This window comes from Carassius carassius, chromosome 25, assembly GCF_963082965.1.
Source record: "Carassius carassius chromosome 25, fCarCar2.1, whole genome shotgun sequence".
Taxonomy (NCBI): Eukaryota; Metazoa; Chordata; class Actinopteri; order Cypriniformes; family Cyprinidae; genus Carassius; species Carassius carassius.
Genome location: NC_081779.1, coordinates 22,964,409 through 22,988,607, shown reverse-complemented (window position 1 = coordinate 22,988,607; position 24,199 = coordinate 22,964,409). Strand labels below are relative to the sequence as shown.

General features: G+C 38.9%; 1 protein-coding gene across 1 annotated transcript in view; it reads left to right on the top strand.

The window, feature by feature from the left end:
* The window catches only part of LOC132104440 (atrial natriuretic peptide receptor 1-like), a 113,352-nt gene that overhangs the window by 86,044 nt on the left and 3,109 nt on the right, over nt 1-24,199 (top strand). The window contains exons 5-17 of the mRNA XM_059509917.1: nt 2,470-2,564; nt 2,671-2,806; nt 4,301-4,385; nt 11,537-11,657; nt 11,755-11,829; nt 15,107-15,184; nt 15,379-15,483; nt 18,816-18,887; nt 19,252-19,411; nt 19,485-19,640; nt 21,467-21,635; nt 22,675-22,821; nt 23,938-24,061. Coding sequence (XP_059365900.1) covers nt 2,470-2,564; nt 2,671-2,806; nt 4,301-4,385; nt 11,537-11,657; nt 11,755-11,829; nt 15,107-15,184; nt 15,379-15,483; nt 18,816-18,887; nt 19,252-19,411; nt 19,485-19,640; nt 21,467-21,635; nt 22,675-22,821; nt 23,938-24,061 — 1,523 coding nt within the window. The remainder of the gene's footprint in view (nt 1-2,469; nt 2,565-2,670; nt 2,807-4,300; nt 4,386-11,536; nt 11,658-11,754; nt 11,830-15,106; nt 15,185-15,378; nt 15,484-18,815; nt 18,888-19,251; nt 19,412-19,484; nt 19,641-21,466; nt 21,636-22,674; nt 22,822-23,937; nt 24,062-24,199) is intronic.

Below are 24,199 nucleotides of genomic sequence, written 5' to 3'. Positions count from 1 at the left end.
AGTGGGTCAAAATTAGCACTCTTTCAGCTAATTGCTTTTCATTTTTTATTTATCTGCAATTAAATGTCAGAAATCATTACATTTAGTTCCCACTTAAGTATATTATTTCTGCAAGTACATTGATAATATTTGGAGTAGAAACTTCTAGTAAATTTCACAAACAATAAAAAAATTGTCTCGGTTACACATGTAACCCTCGTTCCCTAAAGGAGGGAAAGAAGACATTGGGTTGACCAATGAATTGGGATCTCATTTCGAGAGACCAATCCATTTAGATTGTAAACTAAACGAGCCAATGCATATTGGCATGCGATGATTGCATCCAGCTACCATTTATCACAGCACGAGTGTAACTAGGCAGCAGGTACAATGCATACACATGTTTTCGCTGAGGAGCTGAGCCAGTGACCCGGTCGCTCAACGGTGGTATAGCAGCTGTGGCAATGAGACATGTCGCCTCCCTTCCCTCCTTCAGGGAACAAGAGTTACATACATAACTGAGATAACTGTTTCCTTACAGTCGGTCACTCTTGAAGTCAAGTCAGTAATGACCAACGAATTGAGATCCCTACCAAAATGCCATGGATGCTGCCCCTTCCAGTGTCCTGTGCAAGCCTCCTGTGCCCCCTTTTCGGTGTAGGCTGGTGCTCGCAACAAGAAGGCCAGTCACTGTTGTGGTCGCACTTCTCACTCAGTAAGATTGGATAACACTGGGAAAACTTACCCGTTCCACTTGGAAAAGGAACATTGCGTAAGTCCCATTCTACCCGAAGGAGGTTTCGGGAGCACTTACACATAGGAACAACCATTTAGGTGCATATGGAAGATTATAGGTGATTGTAACACTGTTGGGAAATGCAGAAGTCTGCCAGGGAAACACGGGCTCTGGGGCTATACTGTGGAATTAACACATATGGGATCCACTTAGATCTCTTCTAGATCACTTACATTTCTAGTAGAGTGCGCTCACACCCTGAGCAGCCAGGCCACACCCTGTGCCTGATAAGCCAGGATGATGGCATCCACTATCCAGTGAAGCATCCTCTGCTTGGAGATGGCATTCCTCTTCTGCTGTAAGAGACAATGAGCTGATCTAAGATCCTGAAGTGTTGTGTCTGGTCTATGTACCATCGCAAAGCTCGTACGGGACAAAACTAAGCTAGGGCTTCCCTTCCACAGGGTCTTGGTTGGCAGCAATCACAGCCACATAGACTTTAAGGGTGGAGGGAGACAGCCTTCGCTCCAACCCTTGCTGCAAGAAGGACAGCATGACTCTGATCTGGCATCTTCGGGGGTCTTCTCAGTGAGAAGAGCACCATTCCATGAACCGGTTCCATTTCAAGGTGTGCATGAGGCGTGCTGTCTGTTCAACAAAATCCAAGATCCTCTGCATCGGGAAGAGTGTGCTCTTTTCCCATTTGGGCCTTTTGTTCGAGAGCACCAAGTCCCTGTATTCACACAACTGATGCTGAGACTGAGCTAGTATGGGCCAGTTGTCGGGGTTGTTGAGAATGCAAATTCCCTGAGAATGCGAAGGGCTGCCTCTGCATCCTTCGTGAAGACACAGGGTAACAGGGACAGCCCAAAGGCCAGGACCTTGTACTGATATGAGAAACGAGTCTTGTCGGCCTCTGCCCCTTTGGGAAGTGGAGCCTGGTCTGCAACTCTGCAACGATCATTTTTCCACAATGAGAGCATGACTCGTCCACAAACGCCGCCTCAGCATGCCTAATGCTTAGACACAGCAATCGTGACCATCAGCTGCCACCAGGTAACAACCGCATCCAGAAATGCATGGATGGAAATCTTTAAAAAGACATCCACCAGTGAATGTTCTGTTAGAGATTACTATTTAAGTCTGCTGAAGCACACAGGGGAGATGGCCACCTGAAACACAAACTGGCGATAGTGCTGCCTGATGTGTGCAACCCACTAGACATGGGAAGAACCACCACCGCTAAAGCACCGTACCACCAACTCCAGAGATCCCCAAGACCATTTTTAACTCATTTAGTCATTTAGTCTTCACTCTGTAGCAGAGAAGTCAGGAGCAGAATGATATAATCGCTCAGCTCCAAAGTGAAAAACTAAGTATGTGTTGCACCTGCTGCCTAGTTATACTTGCGCTGCGATCAGCAGCAGCTGGATGCAATCATCACATGCCAATGTGCATTAGGTCATTTTTTCTACACTCGAAGTGGATTGGTCTCTCTAAGCAAGACGGGACATCGAAAGTGACCGACGGAAAGGGAATTTCAAATGACACATTGAATTAAAAGTGGGATTTTGAAGAAAACTTTTTTACATTGTACCCTTTTTAAAAGTATGCTGAAGCATACTTTTTTCCCCAAGGGAGTGTTTTACTGCCAAAATGACAATTTGTTTTAGGAGTCTAGCAATGACACAAGCCTGACACACCAGCTTTTTTAATGAACATCTGATCTAATGTTTGTTTTCTAATCTTCAAAGGGGTTACCGGACTTGTTCAACTGGATGAGAATGGCGATCGGGAGATTGACTTTGCTCTATGGGACATGACCGACATGTCTACAGGAGTTTATCAGGTACAGAGGCCTTCATCTGATCATACCTCTTCAAATTTAAAATACCCAAATATTTAAAAAACTAAACTCATCTCACCACTCCTGAAATGATGGCTGTATGTCCTAGATTGTGTCAGTGTATAATGGCAGTCAAAAGCAGATGATTCCAGAGCCAGGGATGACGGTGAACTGGCTGAAGGGAAATCCACCTCCAGATATCCCACTGTGTGGCTTCAAAAATGATGACATTGCCTGCCTGGCAAGTGAGTGTAGTCCTATATAACTCGTATTATAATAGACCTGTATGAAAATCATGTTCCCAAACATATCTTCTCATGTAATTTAAATAAATTAGACTCAAATCAATAGTTCATGTCCTTGCATTTATTAGTCTTGCAATAAGCAAGACAATATACAATCAGGCATTTCATTTGAGTTTTATCTTAATACTGTTGGGATATATTTTGAAAATGACTGATTGACTGTACATTATTCTTCACTTGTGAATATTTTTCAGAATATATTAAGTATACATTTGCATACATTATATATAGAAGTATAAAGTGTTAAATAACCAGTGTAATAATTCTGTGTTATGTTTTAAAGTACAATCTGTACTTCCTGAAATGACGATTGTAGCCAGTTAATAGATGCAAAAATATGTATGTGTTAGCAGGATAAAACACTTGCAGTTAAAGATTAACGTAATAATTAAATCAAGGCATGTTTCATGTTGTTTTAATGTCATTCTGTAATGTTTCTAAATTAAATTTAAGTTAATAACAGATCCAAAAAATAGCAAACAGCAGCTGATCATTATTGCAAGAGCATGTACAAGACTCATCACCTGAAAATGATCCCACTGAAGAGCCACAGTATAAAAAGTTATATTTAAAATGGGTTATTCCTGTTATGCAATAGCATTTTTTACTTTTATGAATATGCCTGCATTGGCAGGTGTTTCTGTACACAGAACTTGATTAATTATACAATATTAAGAAAATTAATAGGAGAGAAATTAAGAGCTAAAGTAAACCATTGGCTTACACAGGACTGTCAGCTTGAAGTAAATTTTGTAGTAAATTATCTAACTATACCGAATTCTGTAATTTATTAAAGATTGAATGAGGAAACTTAACTAATAGAAAAAAGAAAAAAAAACACAGAATTCATCAAATCTAATATTTAATACTTTTGGGATTTTTTTCGTCCTCGTTGATGATAGCATTAATGAACTAGCTTTCATAAGGGATTAAAAAGGAATAAAATTGATCATTCACAGTCCAGAAACATAATCTAAAATATACAGGCAACATGGTGACTTTTGATAAATTTAATTTTTCTTACTGAATAAAAGTATTAATCTTAAAACAAACAAAAAAAAAGAAAAGAAAAGTGTACTGACCCCAGCCTTTTGGTATCTTGCATTAAAGATATTACATTAAAAATGCTAATATCATCTTCAATATAAATGTAAGGACACTCATGATGAAAACATGAAAATGTACTGCATATGGTAGGAGTGACCCATCTGATTAAATTTAGTTCTCTGTCTTGAAAAATTGTCTTACTTTGTCAGTTATGAAGTTCTCTTTGAAGCAGATTTCAAATACTAACATCTGTGGCAGAGAGAAATAGAAGTAATAAAATAATATATGTGAAATGATTTCAGCAGGTCTAGTTATCTTACTGGTGTCTGTATGCTCTCTAATGAAATTCAGATGTGTAAAGATTGTGTTCTTGGTTTTGTTCCTCAGAGACTGTCACCATGCACCAAATGATCTCCATAGTGGTGTGCTTCATTTTTATCATCATCGTAACCATCACAGTCTTCATATACAGGTCAGTTGAAACTTGTGCAGATAAACACAATGTCTATACTGAGAGCAAGCGACATGACATGACACAACTAGAGTGCATTAATCAAACTTTGATTATGACATGAACATTCTTCTTTGGTCGTTTTACTATGGAAGCAGATTAGTCTCAAATATAATTCATGCAAAAAACACGATTCACACATGCGTAGACAATTTCACATGCATGAAACCTAATTCAGGTACGCACAGAAAAAATTCACGTGCGTGAAAAAAAATATATATTCACAAAAAGCAATTCACATGCGCAAAATAAAATTATATATTTATAAAATACGTTTCACAAATGCAAAAAACAATTTGTAGATATACAACTGTGCACAAAAACCTTTGAATGTTTAAAATGTACGAGTGTCTGAATGTACGAATCGTCATTTACTACGAATCCACTCGGATTTGTGTGTGTGTGTGTTTTTGAGACTTTCCTGGCAGAGCTCTCTTCCCACGTGGGTCTGTCGTACTCTTTAGCCAATCAGATGCGAGCTTACCATTCAACCAATCATATCATAAGCCACTGAGTGCATTCAAGGAGCACGATTCTGCGCACCTTTAGTGCAATATGGATTAATTAGAACAGAAATTAAGCCTTTACATCAGTAATCCAGCATGGCGAATGAAGAACGGGAAGCACGGGTAAGTGTTTAGTTTATTTCATAAAAGTCTGAGTTTACACATTTTATCGTTTACACATTCAATCAAGACAGTTTTTCTAGTTAGAAAAAAATACAGTTGTAACAGGACAGTCGTCCTCTCAGAGCCTCCGCACACACTCGCCCATGACGTTGATTACATCACGCCTACCTAGCGGTCCATAACGGTCTCCCCACGGACGCGGAAATTTTAACATATGGCTTAAGATGCAGTCTGTAAGACGCACACGGGAGCATGACTTGACGCGCGACATTGCAGAAAATGTGCGTTCACAAATGTAGCCTATGTTGATCCAAATATGGAAAGCACATTCGAATTTAATAATATAAGGTTCTCTCCAGAGATTTTTTGCCACATTTCTTCAATTAAGGATGATTGCTATGTAATATATGGTGTTTCTATTAGCCTGAAAGATATTTTATTTGCTCGTTTTCTTTCTCTATTCTCTTCGTCTCTGTTGCCTCCAAATCCTCACTCTCTCTTGGCCCCTCTCCTCCTGACTAATAACTTTATCATAAGATGTCCGACTTGACAGTTTCTCTGATTTCAGCCAGTTAAGCATATTTATAATATATATTATGGAATAAATGAAACGAGTTGGCACGCATATTAGCCTGCAGTACATAAAAGAAGAACAGTGCGTTGAAGACAGCATCTGTCTTCTACGTTTCCATCGAAAACTAATAAATTATAGTTTTTTTAAAATAAAAGCGATTACAAAGGAAATGTTTACTGTTCATGTTTTTTTATTGTATGGAAAAATCCCATTAAAAAAAAAAACAGACCGCCATTACATTTTTCCTCTCGCGCACCACACTTTGGGAATCCCTGAACTAAACGATCGTGAAGTCGCTGAAGAATATACTACTTTAGATATTCCTAAATTATAAGAAGAGAAAGATGCATTTCAATGTACAGACAATATATTTACAAATTAAACAACGTTTCTAAATATGTGATGTTGTTTATCTGATCGAACTACATTGCTTCAACGTAGTGGTTAACAATGACTAGGCTACATGTTTTAAAATGTATTACTGTAAGAAAGTACACACTGACCTTACAGACATCAATTTATAAAACAAGATTATTTAGAATTATAATTTCACAACTCTCAAAATGTTACTTTTGGTAACATGGTACCAAATGTTTGGTAATGTTTCTCAAAATGGCCGGCAGCCATATCACCCTGGAGCCCAAGACCGGTTTCCCACTGAAGCTAAGCAGGGCTGAGCCTGGTCAGTACCTGGATGGGAGACCTCCTGAGAAAACTAGGTTGCTGCTGGAAGAGGTGCTAGTGAGGCCAGCAGGGGGTGCTCACTCTGTGGTCTGTGTGGGTCCTAGCGCCCCAGTGTAGTGATGGGGACACTATACTGTCAACAAGCACCGTCCTTCGGATGAGACGTTAAATCGAGGTCCTGACTCTCTGTGGTCATTAAAAATCCCAGGAAGTCTTTCGAAAAGAGTAGAGGTGTGACCTTGGCATCCTGGCTAAATTCGCCCATTGGCCTCTGACCATCATGGCCTCCTAACAATCCCCATATCTGCTGATTGGCTTCATCACTCTGTCTCCTCTCCACCAGTAAGCTGGTGTGTGGTGGGCATTCTGGCGCACTATGGCTGCCGTCGCATCATCCAGGTAGATGCTACACACTGGTGGTGGATGAGGAGATACCTCCTGACAATGTAAGCGCTTTGAGTGCCTAGAAAAGCGCTATATAAATGTAATGAATTATTATTATTATTTTTGTCTTTACAGGTCTTTGTCTTTCTTTTTACTATCCTGATTGCAGTTTAATTTATAATTACTGTAACTGTCCTGTTACAACTGTATTTTTTTCTAACTAGTTTTCTAACTAGAAAAACTGTCTTGATTGAATGTGTAAACGATAAAATGTGTAAACTCAGACTTTTATGAAATAAACTAAACTCTTACCCGTGCTTCCCGTTCTTCATTCGCCATGCTGGATTACTGATGTAAAGGCTTAATTTCCGTTCTAATTAATCCATATTGCGCAAAAGGTGCGCAGAATCATGCTCCTTGAATGCACTCAGTGGCTTATGATATGATTGGTTGAATGGTAAGCTCGCATCTGATTGGCTAAAGAGTACGACAGACCCACGTGGGAAGAGAGCTCTGCCAGGAAAGTCTCAAAAACACACACACAAATCCGAGTGGATTCATAGTAAATGACGATTCGTACATTCAGACACTCGTACATTTTAAACATTCAAAGGTTTTTTTGAAACATTTTTGCATTTGTGAAATGTATTTTATAAATATATAATTTTATTTTGCGCTTGTGAATTGCTTTTTGTGAATATATTTTTTTTTCACGCACGTGAATCTTTTTTGTGTATACGTGAATTAGGTTTCATGCATGTGAAATTGTCTACGCATGTGTGAATCGTGTTTTTTGCGTGAATTATATTTGAGACTAATCTGCTTCTATATTTTACTGGCCTGCAGTGTAGACATGATGTAACACTACATGTCAGGTGTGCAAATATTGAGCTTTGGGTGATCTGGGTCTGATATTATATCTCTCTGTCTGTCTGTCTTTCTGTTTTTCTCCTCCTCTATCTGTTCCTGATTTTTAATTAGGGAACTTACTGCCAGACCACGACAGAGAAAGATATAGCAACTCAGTCTACATCTCCATGACTTCATCACTTTATACCATATGTGGCCATCTATCCAATGACAATGAAATGCATATGATTTCTATCAAGTTCATGCCAAGAATTGCAGCCAATGGTGGTTGTGCTTTATTAAAAAGTCACATTTTCAGTTGTTCTCCAAATATGATGTAGATTCTATAACATTAATTTTATTATTTTTTTAATTGCAATTTTTTTCATAATGCTTGCATGATATTTAAAAAGAGCTATTTTAACATTTCTTTTTTTTATGTGACATATTTCTATTAAGTAGTAAATAGAATCTGATGCTGTCAGTTCAGAGTGATGACCTGAATATGCTGCCATCATATAAATTGCTCAGTTATAAAAAAATTAATTACACATTATGATGCATTATTATAGGTGAAGGTACCCATTCAGCTTACACCTAGCCATGCTTTACTTAGATATTAAAAGTAATTTCAAAATTTTAGTTTATCATATTATCCATTTTATCTGATGGGCTAACAGAAAATGATCAAGAACTCTGCAAAGTCATTAAATTATATTCATTGAGGCAGGATATCAAGAGACGTAATTATGGTTCGTAGCCTAGGACATTTGGTTGTGACTAGCAATGGAAATAACAAGTGTTTTATTGTCATTCTGAAGCATAATCCAAAGACAGAGATGGTATATCAATCAAGTAGATTATTGCATCCCTTCAGATAACTCTCACTCACATTAAAGTTGAACAACAGGCTCTCATGGCAATTTGTAACTATTTTACAATTTGGTGAATTGGTGGCTAATTGTTATGAATTTGTCTCATTTGTAGCTTTCATATAATCTTCTTGTGCCCCATTGATGGTTTAGGGGTGTCACGCCCCTGGACTGTTTTGTTGTATTCTGTGACCCCGCTTCTCTTAAAAACCCCAGTCCATTCAGTTCATGTTGGTTGGAGATTGTACGTCTACCCGTGTCTATCCTGTGCTCCTGTCTGCCCCGTGTATCCCCTTGGATTATTGAATGTCAACTCTTGTGTTTCCAGTGTCACCTCCTGGGTTTTTGGATTAAAAGAATATTGTTTGAGTGTATGCCTTATCTCCTTGTTTCTTTCTCATCACCTTAGGCTAAGTGTGACAGAATCTCAGACCTAAAAACAGTTACCTCTGTGTTTTCCCCTCCGTGTTTTTCTACCAGTATTTTTCTTTCCATTGTGTGCCCTATGGATCCCCTCCTTCGCCCCGAATTCATCCTCCTCCTTCTGGAGCAGGGGGGGAATTCACTCAAGGGTCATACCAGACTGTTTCTGGCTGTGGCCCATCTCACCGCCTATCCAGATGACATGCTCTGCACATTCTGTGACGCCAGCCTCAACGCTGCATGCAGAGAGCCGTCGTCCAAAGAAGGACCTCAAGCTTGCCACCTTTGTAGAGTTGACACAGGCAAGATATGGATCTCCATTCCCTGCCGGTTCACCAGGAATTATCGCCAATGCCACTTCTGACCCAGAGCCAAGCCCAGCAGCTCCCCAATGCGTGGAGTGCATGCCCTAGCCCACCGCTGATGGAGAACCATCGCCTACCGCGTCCGACGAGCCATTGCTAGAGAGAGTGACAGAGCAGAGGATCAGTCAAGGTGTGTTAGCTGGCAACAACGCCTGCCATGAGGGAGAAAGCCATGGATGGTGTGAGTGCAGAGAGGAGCTCCGCCCCTGCACCGTGGCTGAGGGTGAACTGAGTATGGTGGGGCGAATTTGCCAAAATGACGAGGATAGTGTTCCAGCCCCCGAATGCAGTTCAGAGCACCCTCCAGTGCCTTCTCCTACAAAGTGCCCTCCAGTGCCCACTCCTCAAAAATGTCTCCTCCTCCTCTGTCATATGGTAGCCCCTCTGCTCGCCCTCAACCCACTATCTATGCAGTGCGAGCTCCAGAGGACTGCCATCCTCCATCGTCACCATGGCAGGAGTCTCCCTTGACTGTCGTGGCACGGCAGTCCACAAGCTCCACCAGACTCCCTCATCCCTCCAGCTCTGCCTTGGTCAGGCATCAACCATCCTGCTCCTCGGGACTCCCCTCCTCTGGCTTCGCCTCGTCCCTCCAGCTCCATCAGGCTCCTTCATCCCTTCGGCTCCTCCTCTGTCACTCTGGCTCCACCGCGACCTCCCGGATCCACGTCTCCGCATTGGTCACTGGAGCCATCTGCTCCGCCTAGGACTTCCGGATCCTCCCCTGTCTCATCGGCTCTCCATCTCTGCCTTGAGCTCCTCCACCACCTGCTCCACCGCTGTTGGCCAGCCCCCTGGAGTCGGCGGCCATTCCTCCTTCATGGCACCTACCTCCATCGGCGCCACCGTGGTCTACTACATCATGGCTGGGGCCTGGGTCCAGCTGGACGACTCCTGCTCCAAGCCCTTCTTGTCTCCTCCCTGACTCCTCCCTCCATCATCTCCCCCCTGGTCTGCACCTGTCTTCCTCCTCCTCGATATCCCTATTTTACACCCACTCCCCTCCCTATGTTGTTTCTACAGTGCATGGACGCACCTTCCAGGAGGGGGGAGTAATGCCATGCCCCTGGACTGTTTTGTTGTTTTGTGACCTAGTTTCTCCCTAGTCTGATTAGATTGATTGTTAATTTGATTCCAGATGTGTATCCTTTGTTCCCTTGTTATCCTGAGTTTAAAAACCCAAAACCCTAGTCACCTCCTGGATTTTTGGATTAAAAGAATATTGTTTGAGTGTACGCCTTATCTCCTCCTTCCTTGCTCCTCGCCTTAGGCTAAGTATGACAAGGGGTGGGATTTAATGCTTTTATTCTAATCTTATACTTTTGTTCATAAGAAATTGTCATATTGTAAAGAAGTTATGTTTTCTGCTGAGATCAGGTTGAGTTGGAGGACCCTTCTTTAGACTGTCATATATCTGTGCGCTGATGATCTTCTTTTTCTGTAATGAATAGCTAATTCTCCAACAGGTCATTCTATAATTGCTCTGGCAGATGCTGTTGCTCAGTTTCAGATGACAAAAAGTCCAACTGCAATGTACACATTTCCTAAATAGAAAATTATATATGCTTTAATAAATTGCCTTGTTATTAAAAAGTCCATGAGATGTCTTGACAAGCCATGTTTTCTTTCCTGTGTTGACTTGGGAGACACATGGAGATTGCATAAAATTTAGTTTCTGCCACAAAACTCAAGGTTTAATTTCACAAATTAATTGAAATTGCATAAACAAATAATATTTTTAAAGGGACATTTTGTATAATAAGCGCTCAACATGTAACTCCTCTGAAAAAAGAGGCTTTCTCTCAATGGAAAATTATATTAATTTCTAATATTCTCCGGGTATTTAGTGTGGCCTTGTGTGAAACGAGAATGAAAATTAGTGAATAAGATAAATTAATTAATGGTAAGTTCACATGTTGATTGATGAATTACATTTTTAGATTTTAGAACCGCACAGAAATTGTTTTGCTCTGTATTATCTCTATGAATAATAATCATGCAAATGCTAATAATAAAACTTTTAAGTTCTTTTCCACTGAAGGATATTTCATCTGGTATTACATGTGCCATTTGAAAGCTGTTACAGAAATGGATTATTAAGAAACATTGTTACATAAATTCAGTACACTGTATTCCAATGCTGACAGTGAAACACATATTGATTTGTCATATTTATGCCACATAAATTTTGTTCTCCTTCTCATTTGTTTCTCTTTATTACAATTTTTCATCAGATGTTCCCATCTCTCATTGTCCCTATCCTCTGCTTATTTTTACTCTTTTTTTCTTTCTCCTTCTGTCTCTTTCTCTGTCCGTCATTCTGTGGCGTCAGGAAGCTGAAGCTGGAAAATGAGTTGACTGCTCAGCTGTGGCGTGTGCACTGGGAGGACATCCATATGAGTAACATGGAGAAGGTGCTGCGCAGAGCCTGCAGTAAACTCACCATGTCATTGGTGAGGGGGAGCACACACACACACTAACAGTCATTTCCTATGGTTTCCTATAATTTGAGTAAATCTGCTCATGTCTTATTCATCTATCTACACACAGAGAGGCTCGAACTATGGCTCACTGCTGACTATGGAGGGAAACTTCCAGATCTATGCCAAGACTGGCTATTACAAGGTATTAAAGGTTTGGTAGTGAGGGATGGGTGGGCCCTGGCTGGCAAATCTTCTTTGCTAATAACATTTCCCTATATTCCTTCCTCAAGGGGGCATTTGACAGCCCCTCCACTCCAGTTTGAATCTCAGGATATTTTTTATCTTTTATTGGAGATGTTTTAAAGTAAAATTGTAGTTGCCACTTCATTAGCCTTGTTTAAAAGAAGCGTGCTAAATTTTTGATTTTGTCAGAATGGTACAAAACTTGCTATGTGAACACACACACACACACACAAATAAATTCACACTTGTGACCGCTTTGGAAATTAATGTGAAACAAATTTAATCCAGTGGAAACAATTGGTACTGCGCTCAAAAGCTTACTGAGAGCTAAATTTAAAGATATCATCCTCAAATTTGGAACACAACTTCGATTTAGATTTATGGCTTTGATTTTTATGCAGGTTTAGAGTAAAATTTGTTTTGGAAAATATTTATTTTATATCAAATTTAGAAATAGTGTTTTTGTGTATTTTTCATAATAATTAATGTAAATATATAATTTTCACTTCTTCTTTTTTTTTCATTTTGACAATTATCTGCCAGGTGTCTTCTTTGAAAGAAACCAAACTTAAGTATGGCTTGAGTGCTCCACAGTTTGGTAATTTCATTTTAAAGTCTTTGCTCAAAAAGTGATGTAACGTGTAATTAGTGGTATAATATATTTAAAATGTATCAAATTGCAACTTAATCACACAAATATATTTAAATATATGGTTTACAAGTTTCAGTAGAAATTAAATTATATTTCAGTGTACCAAAAAGTTTGTCAGTGAATTTGGCAATGCACTTTAACCATATTTCAAAGACAATAGAAGTAATTATAAAATTACATATAAAGATTTACTTTCTTAACTGGGTCAAAAAGCACTCTAATTGCTTTTGATATAAACTATAATTGTTATTTTTTTTCACAAGAGTTGAACTGAAAATAGAGTCTAAACAGTACATTTTAATTTAGACCCATTCATTCTGACCAATTAGAGAAAATATCTGGTCTACTAAGCCCCGTCCACTTCCCTATCTGTTTTGAATTAATTACCATTCTACCCTTTCATTTTATTTCTCTGGGTTGTGTGATTCCGTTTAAGGCAACGTGCCGTTTTGCATGTAAATAAATTACACATCCTGCCTAGCAGCAGAAGTGTCAAAAACTGGAAGGGTTATTCTTTAGATCTCCCAGAATACCATTGGCATGCCCTGGCTAATGGACCCATTCTTCATCGGGTGTAGTTCCTCTCCAATTAAGCAGAACCCCTGAGGATGAGCGTTATTCATGTTCACATGTGTAGCAGAAATGACTCGAACCAGACAAATTAAAGAGTCGATCAGGGCTGTGGCTGAAACACGAGCTGAATTCCTCAGTAAGGCAACAGGAAGTCATAAAACATTCTGTGCCACAAGTCCCAAGCAAGATAACCAACCAACCAAAGCTTTCACAGAACAGCTTTCAACATTAACACCACTAGAACAATTATTGACAATTTCAATTCGGAGAAGAGATTTGTCAAATTTGTTGTTCGTAATTGATAAGCAACGCCAGGACATCATGTGTAAACCCATGAGAGTACTACACAAGATCTTTTGACTTCCCCCCCACCCAGCAGAACCAGACTGAAATTCCTAAGGGGGAAGGGGCTTTGAACCTCTGGTCTCCACAGACATCTTTGCTAAGAGAATGGCAAAGAACCTGTCTTTTCTACATGTATATGGACCAAAATGAACTCCAAAATGACTTCTGAATGAATATCAGTCCATCGCTTAACTCCATATTCATTTATATGTAACCCACACATTTGACTATCATGTTATAATCACTTATTGTGTATGTCTTTTAATAAATATGGGATAGCTTAAGGATACATAGTCATGTCTAGTATCTACGTAATCGAATCTGCTTGCTTGAATTAGTCCAGACAATCAATTATTTGTCAAATATATCATATTCTGGTTATAGGAATCATGTCCATAATTAGACCCTGCAAGAGCGGGAAAATTCGGACCACATGCTTGGTAAGATAAACATATGATTTATGATGCCCCCGAGCCAAAACAATATCTGATTGGTCAAGACAACATTTGAGGTGTGGCCAACAGGCCAGTTTAAATACTCAGGACACCATACAATCCTGCTTTTAGTCTCTAGCTATGCTTCTGCTATTGGTCATGTCTGCTTTTAGTTCTAGCCTTGCTTTTGCTACTAGTCATGCCAGCTTTTAGTTTGCTTTTAGCTTTGCTTCTTAGCTTTAGCTTTTAGCCATGCTGTTTGTCATCACTGTTCTTTGAGCGCGGTCCCAGCGTGCTTCAGCCTGCACGCCTGCTGCTACTTAGCCACGATGAGAAGGAACACCACCTAGTCTCGTCAAACTTTACTTCTTTTCTTTTCCGTTTGAGAGTTTCGTGTTCTGAGTTAAGTTTTGTAACGTCGAGTTTCAACTTCAACCCGCACACAACTCCGTCTTCAGCCAACCCCCAACCAGGGCTTCCCAAGACGTCACTTCAACAACTACTGAACTTCCAGCCAATCAGTGACAACTTTACACAGGCAATGTACCTTCAGACATTTGTGCTGGTGTATCTAATATAATTTTAACCTCATTGAGGAACTCAATGCGAGGGCTAATTACGTGATTGATGGTTGTTCATGTCTATGCAATTTAACGTATTGCTGTAAACTTGGGATTCCACATTTCCATTCTCTTAAACTCATCTTTCCCTAACTTTCGATCTTCCTGCAACTTGTGTGAATGTGTGCGTGTGTGCGTTTATGTGTTAGATTAGTTTATATGTCTTAGATTTATCTAATAAAGCCTTATTTATATTGAAAAGAGAAGTATCTTGTGTTTTACAAGTTAATGTCTTAAACTGCCGATCTTGTTACTGTGCTAATTGATAGTGTTTTCACTATACTTTGGATATTAATATCCAGCGCAGATTTGATGTTAAACGGCTCGTTCAGTGAATCGCAGGGCGTCTCAGTGATCAGCCGTGAAACAGTGATTCTGTTCAAATTCCCTTTAAAATCTTAAATGATTCCCTTTGAGCTAAATTGACCTGTTTCCCTTACACATGTCATAATTTCCCCTATTAATTAGGATGGTGCTTAATTAACACATTATGTTGCACTTTTTCTTCTCTTAAGTGGTGGGGCATTTTTTTTTATCCACCCTCCAGCTCTTTGCCAAGCCCACGATAGCAATCAGGCTGAAACTAATGTGCGTTGATGCCTCTTTTTCCAGGGAAACATAACAGCCATTAAGTATGTCAACAAGAAGCGCATCGAGCTCACCAGGAGAGTGCTGTTTGAACTCAAGCATGTAAGTGTGTGTCCATGTCGTTTTGTGCTTTTTGCCAGGTGCCTTAATTAACTTTATATGATGTCCTGGGAGATATTAATAACCGGGGACTGATGGAAAAGAAAGACTAAACAGCTCTCTCTCTCTTTGTCCTCTCCTCCTCATGCTGTTCTCCCTCCTCTTTTCCCTTCTGCTCTTTTCTCCTCCTATTATAGATGCGTGATGTACAGAATGAACACCTGACACGATTTATCGGTGCTTGTATCGACCCACCCAACATCTGCATCCTTTCTGAGTACTGTCCTCGAGGAAGCTTGCAGGTGAAAATTGACGCATACCACTGCTCTCAGTCACTGCACCTTCATGGATGTATTAATAGATGGCTGTGTTTATGCCACACTATTTGTTTCACCAAGCAGGGCTTAACCATAATGATTCAAATTTTCACTTACCTTGCCAAGATTTTCACTGCATGCACAAACAAACAAATAAATAAAATTCTAGTATTTAGTAATATCATCAATTAGCTATTCATTTTATATTTTCAGTTCATTTTTAATTGGGGGACATCAGATTAAAATTTCACTTATTTTAGCTTTTTATGCATTTCTGGCGTGTCTGCCGGCTCAGAAAAGCTGAAAAGAAAACATGCAGCCAAGTATGTGGGCTGTCTAAGACTTAACTGTCATCCAGTGAAATGTTTAAATTTGCAACCAGTTTCTACATCGATAACTAGCTATTTGAAGAAGACCACATCTGAACCATATACAGGTGCTGGTCATATAATTAGAATATCATCAAAAAGTTGATTTATTTCATTAATTCCATTCAAAAACTGAAACTTGAATATTATATTCATTCAGTACACACAGACTGATATATTTCAAGTGTTTATTTCTTTTAATTTTGATGTTTATAACTGACAACAAAGGAAAATCCCAAATTCAGTATCTCAGAAAATTAGAATATTGTGACTCTCTAATCAGCTAATTAACTCAAAACATCTGCAAAGCCTTTAAATGGTCTCTCAGTCTAGTTCTGTGGGCTACACAATCATGGGGAAGACAATCATGGCTAAATTGACAGTTGTCCAAAAGACGACCATTGACACCTTGCACAAGGAGGGCAAGACACAAAAGGTCTTGCAAAAGAGGCTGGCAGTTCACAGAGCTCTGTGTCCAAGCACATTAATAGAGAGGCGAAGGGAAGGAAAAGATGTGGTAGAAAAAAGTGTACAAGAAATAGGGATAACCGCACCCTGGAGAGGATTGTGAAACAAAACCCATTAAAAAATGTGGGGGAGATTCACAAAGAGTGGACTGCAGCTGGAGTCAGTGCTTCAAGAGCCACTACGCACAGACGTATGCAAGACATTTGTTTCAGCTGTCGCATTCCTTGTGTCAAGCCACTCTTGAACAACAGAGAGTGTCAGAAGCGTCTCGCTTCGAAAAGGACTGGACTGCTGCTGAGTTATGTCCTCAGATTAATGTAAATTTTGCATTTCCTTTGGATATCAGGGTCCCAGAAGAGAGGAGAGGCACACAATCCACATTGCTTGAGGTCCAGTGTAAAGTTTCCACAGTCAGTAATGGTTTGCGGTGCCATGTCATCTGCTGGTGTTGGTCCACTGTGTTTTCTGAGGTCCAAGGTCAACACAGCCGTATACCAGGAAGTTTTAGAGCACTTCATGCTTCCTGTTGCTGACCAAATTTATGGAGATGCAGATTTCATTTTCCAACAGGACTTGGCACCTGCACACAGTGCCAAAGCTTCCAGTACCTGGTTTAAGGACCATGGTATCCCTGTTCTTAATTGGCCAGCAAACTCGCCTGACCTTAACCCCATGGGGTATTGGGAAGAGGAAGATGCGATATGCCAGACCCAAGAATGCTGAAGACCACTATCAGAGCAACCTGGGCTCTCATAACACCTGAGCAGTACCACAAACTGATCGACTCTATGCCACGCCACATTGCTGCAGTAATTCAGGCAAAAGGAGCCCCAACTAAGTACTGAGTGCTGTACAAGCTTATACTTTTCATTTTCATACTTTTTAGCTGGCCAATATTTCTAAAAATCCTTTCTTTGTTTTGGTCTTAAAGGTACAGGTTGTAGGACCTGCCACGAGAGGGCGCACTATCAAAACAATAACAATTGCGTGGTTTGATGACACTAAGAAGGAGCGTGGAATGATGGGTTTGTTGTCTTCTACCCAACCGCTGATGGCTATCAATCAGACGGAATGATAAATCATGGATTTAACGCGAGTTCAACGTTTTGCACTAGTAGATTACATACAAAGTCAATTCAAAGATGCGATCAGACTATGGATCAGACGCGTCCTCGCACGGGTCTAGAGACACGATGCCCCCAGTTTGGCGTGTATGCCCCATGATACTAATCTTGTTGATCGTTATAATAGCATATGTTTTCTGTAAAGATACGAATCAAAACAACTCACCTGTCGAGTAAAACACAAGCGAGATCAGCATCTCTTTCTAGTTGAAGTTTGTCGCAAAGCTACTTCCGCATTTGTCCACGAAACTGTTGTCATGTGGTTTCTACGTCAGTAAAGGGGGTAACAAAAGGTAACTAACGTCATTGACAGGCGACTGCACTGCCCCGTGTCACTGTTTAGAATGGGAATATTCTCATGATTTACAAGTAGTTGAAAACATTAGAGATATTGTTAGTAATCAGCTGGACAAAATATCTAACACTAGCCTAGTTGTTTTGGGTTATTTTACTGCAAATATCTTACAAATTGTACCTTTAAGTTATATTCTAATTTTCCGAGATACTGAATTTGGGATTTTCCTTAGTTGTCAGTTATAATCATCAAAATTAAAAGAAATAAACATTTTAAATATATCAGTCTGAGTGTAATGAATGGATATAATATACAAGTTTCACTTTTTGAATGGAATTAGTGAAATAAATCAACTTTTTGATGATATTCTAATTATATGACCAGCACCTGTACAGGTCAAAGGTAGCAATTCACACGTCTTATGTAGACATGTCCCACGGACGAGTGGGGTGGGGTGACCAGCAGCTCATTATCATTTGAAGAGAGATTTGTTTAAATGATTTTTTTTATATATATACAGTATAATACTATATAAGTTGCATGTATGAAATACCATTGCATTATACAATTCCATTTCAATTTATTGCACCTTCATAAATCTAATAAAAACAAAACAGCAAAAATAAGTTTGATGCACATTCTTTATTCATCATTTTATAGATGTATAGTTAAAAAATCTTGTTGAATTTTATGTAAAAAGGAACATCACCACCAAAATCTACCAATAGAAGACTTTGCACCACAAATGGCTAGCCCTGGCCCCAAACTAATGCTATTGGCTAAGCCAGTGTTGCTTTGTCAGATTGTTAAAACAAAAAGCAATCTTTGAAAGCACCTCAGTGTTTACACTCTTAAAAGTCAGTCTAAAGTGGGCTTACTTAGAGCTGTCTCATTCAACTAGGATAAGAAGTATTTTAACAAGAAAATTATACACTTTAGCTATAAACTGAAAATAAAATAACCATATAACTGACAAGATGATGTGAGAGAATATAATTAATTCCCATCAACTCTTCTCTCCACCTGGACTTTCCTCATGAACCACGTGTGTGTGACCTGTAGGACCTCATGGAGAGTGAAGGAATCACGCTGGACTGGATGTTTCGCTATTCTCTGATCAATGACATTGTTAAGGTGAGTGTTTCAAATCAGAAAAGGACAGGGAAAGATGTCTTGCTGTTTTAATGATGCCTGTCAAAGAACACTAAAATATCAATCTTTCACAGCAGCAAACTGCTTTGCATTTTGTAAAATATAGTTATCAGTTAAATTGAGGCTTGAAAATGAGTGACATTTTATTGGGGTGGTTTTGAGACGTGTGTTATTTGTAATGGTTTATGATGATGTCAGTTCCCTGACAGGCAAATTATGACTCCAGAAACATATTGCAGCTGCAAAATAAATTTTAATTAATATTTTGGATGGTGCGCTGTTGGTAAATACGATGGATGCTTGCTGTCAGCTGTCTTGGTAAGACTGTCATTTTTTCACCACTCAGGGAATGGTGTTCCTACACAACAGCGTCATTGTCTCCCACGGCAACCTAAAGTCTTCCAATTGCGTGGTGGACAGCCGCTTTGTGCTGAAGATCACTGATTATGGCCTGGAAAGTTTCCGCAAGGAGAACAGCTTGGAGGACATGCACTCTCTCTATGCACGTGAGTACCGTAGCAACACAACGATACAGATTGCACGCGTGTGAAGATGTTACATCGATCTTTGCGTACACAGGCAAGCTGTGGACAGCCCCCGAACTTCTGCGTGCTGACAGCCCACCTGTGTGTGGGACACAGAAAGGTGACGTCTATAGCTTTGGCATCATCCTGCAGGAACTCGCCCTGCTGAAGGGCGTCTTCTACCTGGAAGGCCCCTGTCTCAGCCCTAAAGGTCAGAGGTCACACACAGTACTGTGAAGGTGTAATCAATGGTATTTTTTTGTCCAGATCTACTAATTTATTCAAAACTGCATAAAAAAATGTTTTATTTATTTATACAATGTTGTGAATACTGCTCTTCTGTGATGTTTTGAATTAAAAAAAATATATTAACTGTCCTGATATTATATTGAAGAAAAGCTTCATGTCATGTGCTGCGACCCCCCAAAAGTTGACTAAAATTAATGAATAAAATGCAAAAAATAAGAAGAAGAAAAAATTCATAAATACACAGAATTTTTCCCCTTGCTCCGCATCCGGTTGTGAAAATTAAATTAAGTCACCAAAATCAATACAGTTACAGTTACAATTACAGTTTTCATTTTATTTAACAATAACAACACTGAAATCAGCACGAAGAATACAATTTTGAAAGTAATTTTTTTAACACTGAACAAAAAGACAACATACAAAACTGTCACTGTGGTGCCTTTTAAAGAAGTACTAAGTATGTACCATTTAGAGGTAAATAAGGTACAATTATGTACGTTTTAGCTTTTGAGTCTTAATGTACTACCCTAGTGACTGCTTTGTACTTGTTTTTTTGTCAGACTGTATTGTGGATAGTCTTATTTATCACCTAGTGCTGAGTTTGACGTGACTGATGTCATTGGTACTTGCTTGTTTAATAGCAAATTGAATGGTTTTTTTACATTTGGGTGAACATTCCCTTTTAGTAACAGTCTCTGAAAAGCATCACTTGCTGTTTGATCCCTAGAGAACCATAAAAAGACTTATTATAAATAAAAGTAATTTTATTTCAAGAGAAGTTTTTATTTGTGAGCATGAATATTTCAGCATTACACCCTCACGAGAATGGTTAACTCATTATGCAGGTGAGAGTGCTTTCTCGTTTAGCGCTTTGATGTGAATCAAAACAACATTAAATAAAATGTGTTAGTAAGCTACAGATTATGCAGTGAATTACACTGATGGCACGGGGTACTTTTCCATGTCATTTGTCCTTTCCATGTCTCCTGTGTTTACATTCATCTCGCCTCTCTCTTGCCCACTCGCTTTGTAAGCAAGATGAAAACAATTTAGCATTAGTAGCAGTGGCCTAAATAATTTTTGCACACTTAAAATGTCATTGCATTAGATAACAAAATATCAAATCAAGTAGCATTTTTTTTTGAAGATGTCACCAGCATCTTGGATGGCCTGAGTGTCAGTACATTTTCAGCAAGTTTTCATTTTTAGATAATCTGTTCCTTTTAGAGTCATTGTAAAACTGACTCCGACAAATAAAGCTTTTGAGAAAAGTTCAAGCAGCATTTGTACAAATGACAAATACCTTGATAAGTGATTTATTTACTGCAGTGTCATTCAGAAAGTTTTAAGTGCCAGTATATATTATAAACACACACACACACAAATACATAAAATAAAAGATTGGTTGTAAATTTTGCTGCATAAAAACGTTTAGAAGTATTTTTTTGTTTGTGCAAAGTGTCCTGGTCACTTTTAGCTGTTACACAGTAACTGTCTCTGTTGCTTTCTTCATTTTGTGTGCTTTGGGTTGGAATATCTATATCCTGTTATGTTCTGTTTCTAATAGATAGATAGATAGATAGATAGATAGATAGATAGATAGATAGATAGATAGATAGATAGATAGATAGATAGATAGATAGATAGATAGATAGATAGATAGATAGATAGATAGATAGATAGATAGATAGATAGATAGATAGATTTCCTGTGTGATCTGGAGAAAGTTTAATTACATGTTTGTTTGTCTTTCTTGTTCTCCATTGCTGTGTGTAATTTGTGGTACAGAGATCATCGAGCGTGTGGCGGAGGGCCGCTGGCCTTACCTGCGTCCGCTGCTGTGTCCTCAGAGCCACAGCGATGAGTTGGGACAGCTGATGCAGCGCTGCTGGTCAGAAGACATCAACGAGAGGCCCGACTTCAACCAGATTAAAGTACTGCTCCGCAAGAACAACCGGTACCTGACACACAAATCAGCTCTTACACAAGAGCTCACAGGGCTTGACAAATTGACAGAGAACTGATTTTTTTTAACATCAAGTTTTTAATATTAAATTTGTTCACACTTTAAGGTCCAGTTCTCATTATTAACTAGCTATAAACTACAACTTTTGCTTCAATAAACTGCTAATTTGCTGCTTATTAATAAGGTAGTTGTTACGTATAAGTATGATTAAAGGATCTAAAATATGGTTATGCTGAATAAAGGCCCGTTCACACCAAGAACGATAACTATAAAGATAACTATAAAGATAACGATATTAGCGTCCACACCAGCGAACAATATCGTCTGTTTATTCTAAGCGGAAACGCGTCTGCTGCTTTACATTCTCGAGCTCTTTACAGCAGGATTGATTCTGATTGGTTGGCAATGTTTTTATCGTTCATCAGAAAAAAAAAATTGTTCTGAAAGTGATTCCAACGATATCGTTTCCCTGTGCCTTTATCGTTATAGTTGTGGTGTATTCTTTAATATTGAGAACGATTTTTAGATCTATATCTTTATCGTTATCTTTATCGTTATCGTGCTTGGTGTGAACTGGCCTTAAGACATTAATATGTGCTTCAATATGCTAACAATAAACAATTATTATTTAGATTAATAGTTAGAATTGGTCCTAAAATAAAGTTTTTCCCTGAAATTTTAATGCACAAGGTAATATACAATAGTTTATTTTTAGATCATGTAACTGGACACATATATTTTAGTCATCCTGTAGTCTTGATAATGATAATACTTAATATTAATAATATTAATACTTTATTGTTATTGTTATTATTATGCAGTTCTACAATGTATCAGTTAATTTTTTTAAGCACTCTAATATAATATATAGTCTCTTATTAACGTGAGGCAATAAAACAGCATGTATAACAACAACAATAATAATATTGAAATATTAATATTATTATACATGCAGTTATACATGCAGCACCACCCGTGCTGCAGTGATCAGACTCTTGTCTCTGCCTCATCTTCTCTGTTTTGGCCTCAGTGGATATGGTTCCAACATCCTGGATAACCTCCTGTCCCGTATGGAGCAGTATGCTAATAACCTTGAGGAGCTGGTGGAGGAGAGGACGCAGGCGTACCACGAGGAGAGGCGTAAAGCTGAAGCTCTGCTCTATCAGATCCTCCCACAGTGAGTGCCAGTTTTTTCTAACCAATGTGCAAAGTGTATGTAAATCATATGACTATATGTATCGGGAAATTGTGGCCTAATGGTTAGAGAGTCGGACTCCCAATTGAAAGGTTGTGAGTTCGAGCCTCGGGCCGGCAGGAATTGTGGGTGGGGGGAGTGCATGTACAGTTCTCTCTCCACCTTCAATACCATGACTTAGGTGCCCTTGAGCAAGGCATCGAACCCCCAACTGCTCCCTGGGCGCCGCAGCATAAATGGATGCCCACTGCTCCGGGTGTGTGCTCACAGTGTGTGTGTGTGTGTGTTCACTGCTCTGTGTGTGTGCATTTCGGATGGGTTAAAAGCAGAGCACAAATTCTGAGTATGGGTCACCATACTTGGCTGAATGTCACCTCACTTTTTGTCACTTATTGTACAACCATACAAAAATCTGCTTTCAGTAAGATTTTTTTAAGGCAGTTAATACTTTTATTCATCAGTTAATTAAAAAGTGACAGTAAGTATGGAAGGCCAGTTTTACGGTTTCCACAACAATGTGAAGCAGTTTTCAGTACTGATAATCAGAAATCTTGATCAGCAATTTGCATATTAGAATGATTTCAGAAGAATCATGTGACATAGGAGATTGGAGTAATGATGCTGAAAATACAGCTTTGAATCACAGCAATGAATTATATTTCAAAATATAAATAATATTTAAATATATTCAAATAGCACTTATTTTACATTTTAATAATATTTCACAATATTACAGTTTTTACTGTATTTTTGATCAATTTAATGCAGCAGTAGTGAGCATTAGAGACTTTAAAAAAAAAAATAAAAAAAAAATTGAATAGTATCTTTATATTTACACTAAAATTAAATATAAACTAAAGGTTTCCAGCTCTAATGCAAAACTTTTTTTATCCGGTTGTATCAAATTATTCATATTAAGTTATGTGCAATGATTTTACAAATTTTTCAACTGAAGGTTGCATGAGGCTGTACCTGATTGTGTGTGTGTGTGTGTGTGTGTGTGTGTGTGTGTGTGTGTGTGTGTGTGTGTGTGTGTGTGTGTGTGTGTGTGTGTGTGTGTGTGTGTGTGTGTGTGTGTGTGTGTGTGTTATGTTTCAGCTCAGTGGCTGAGCAGCTGAAGCGAGGTGAGATGGTGCAGGCAGAAGCCTTTGACTCGGTCACCATCTACTTCAGTGACATCGTGGGCTTCACCGCATTATCAGCCGAAAGCACACCCATGCAGGTCAGAAACCCTCTGTAAAAGGGTATTTCAGTAAACACTCCTCAAAGAGACACACACAAATAATTATAGGCTAATTTTGTACTTTATTGCAACACTCATTGCAGTATTGCGTTAAATTGTATTATTTTATTTGTCTGT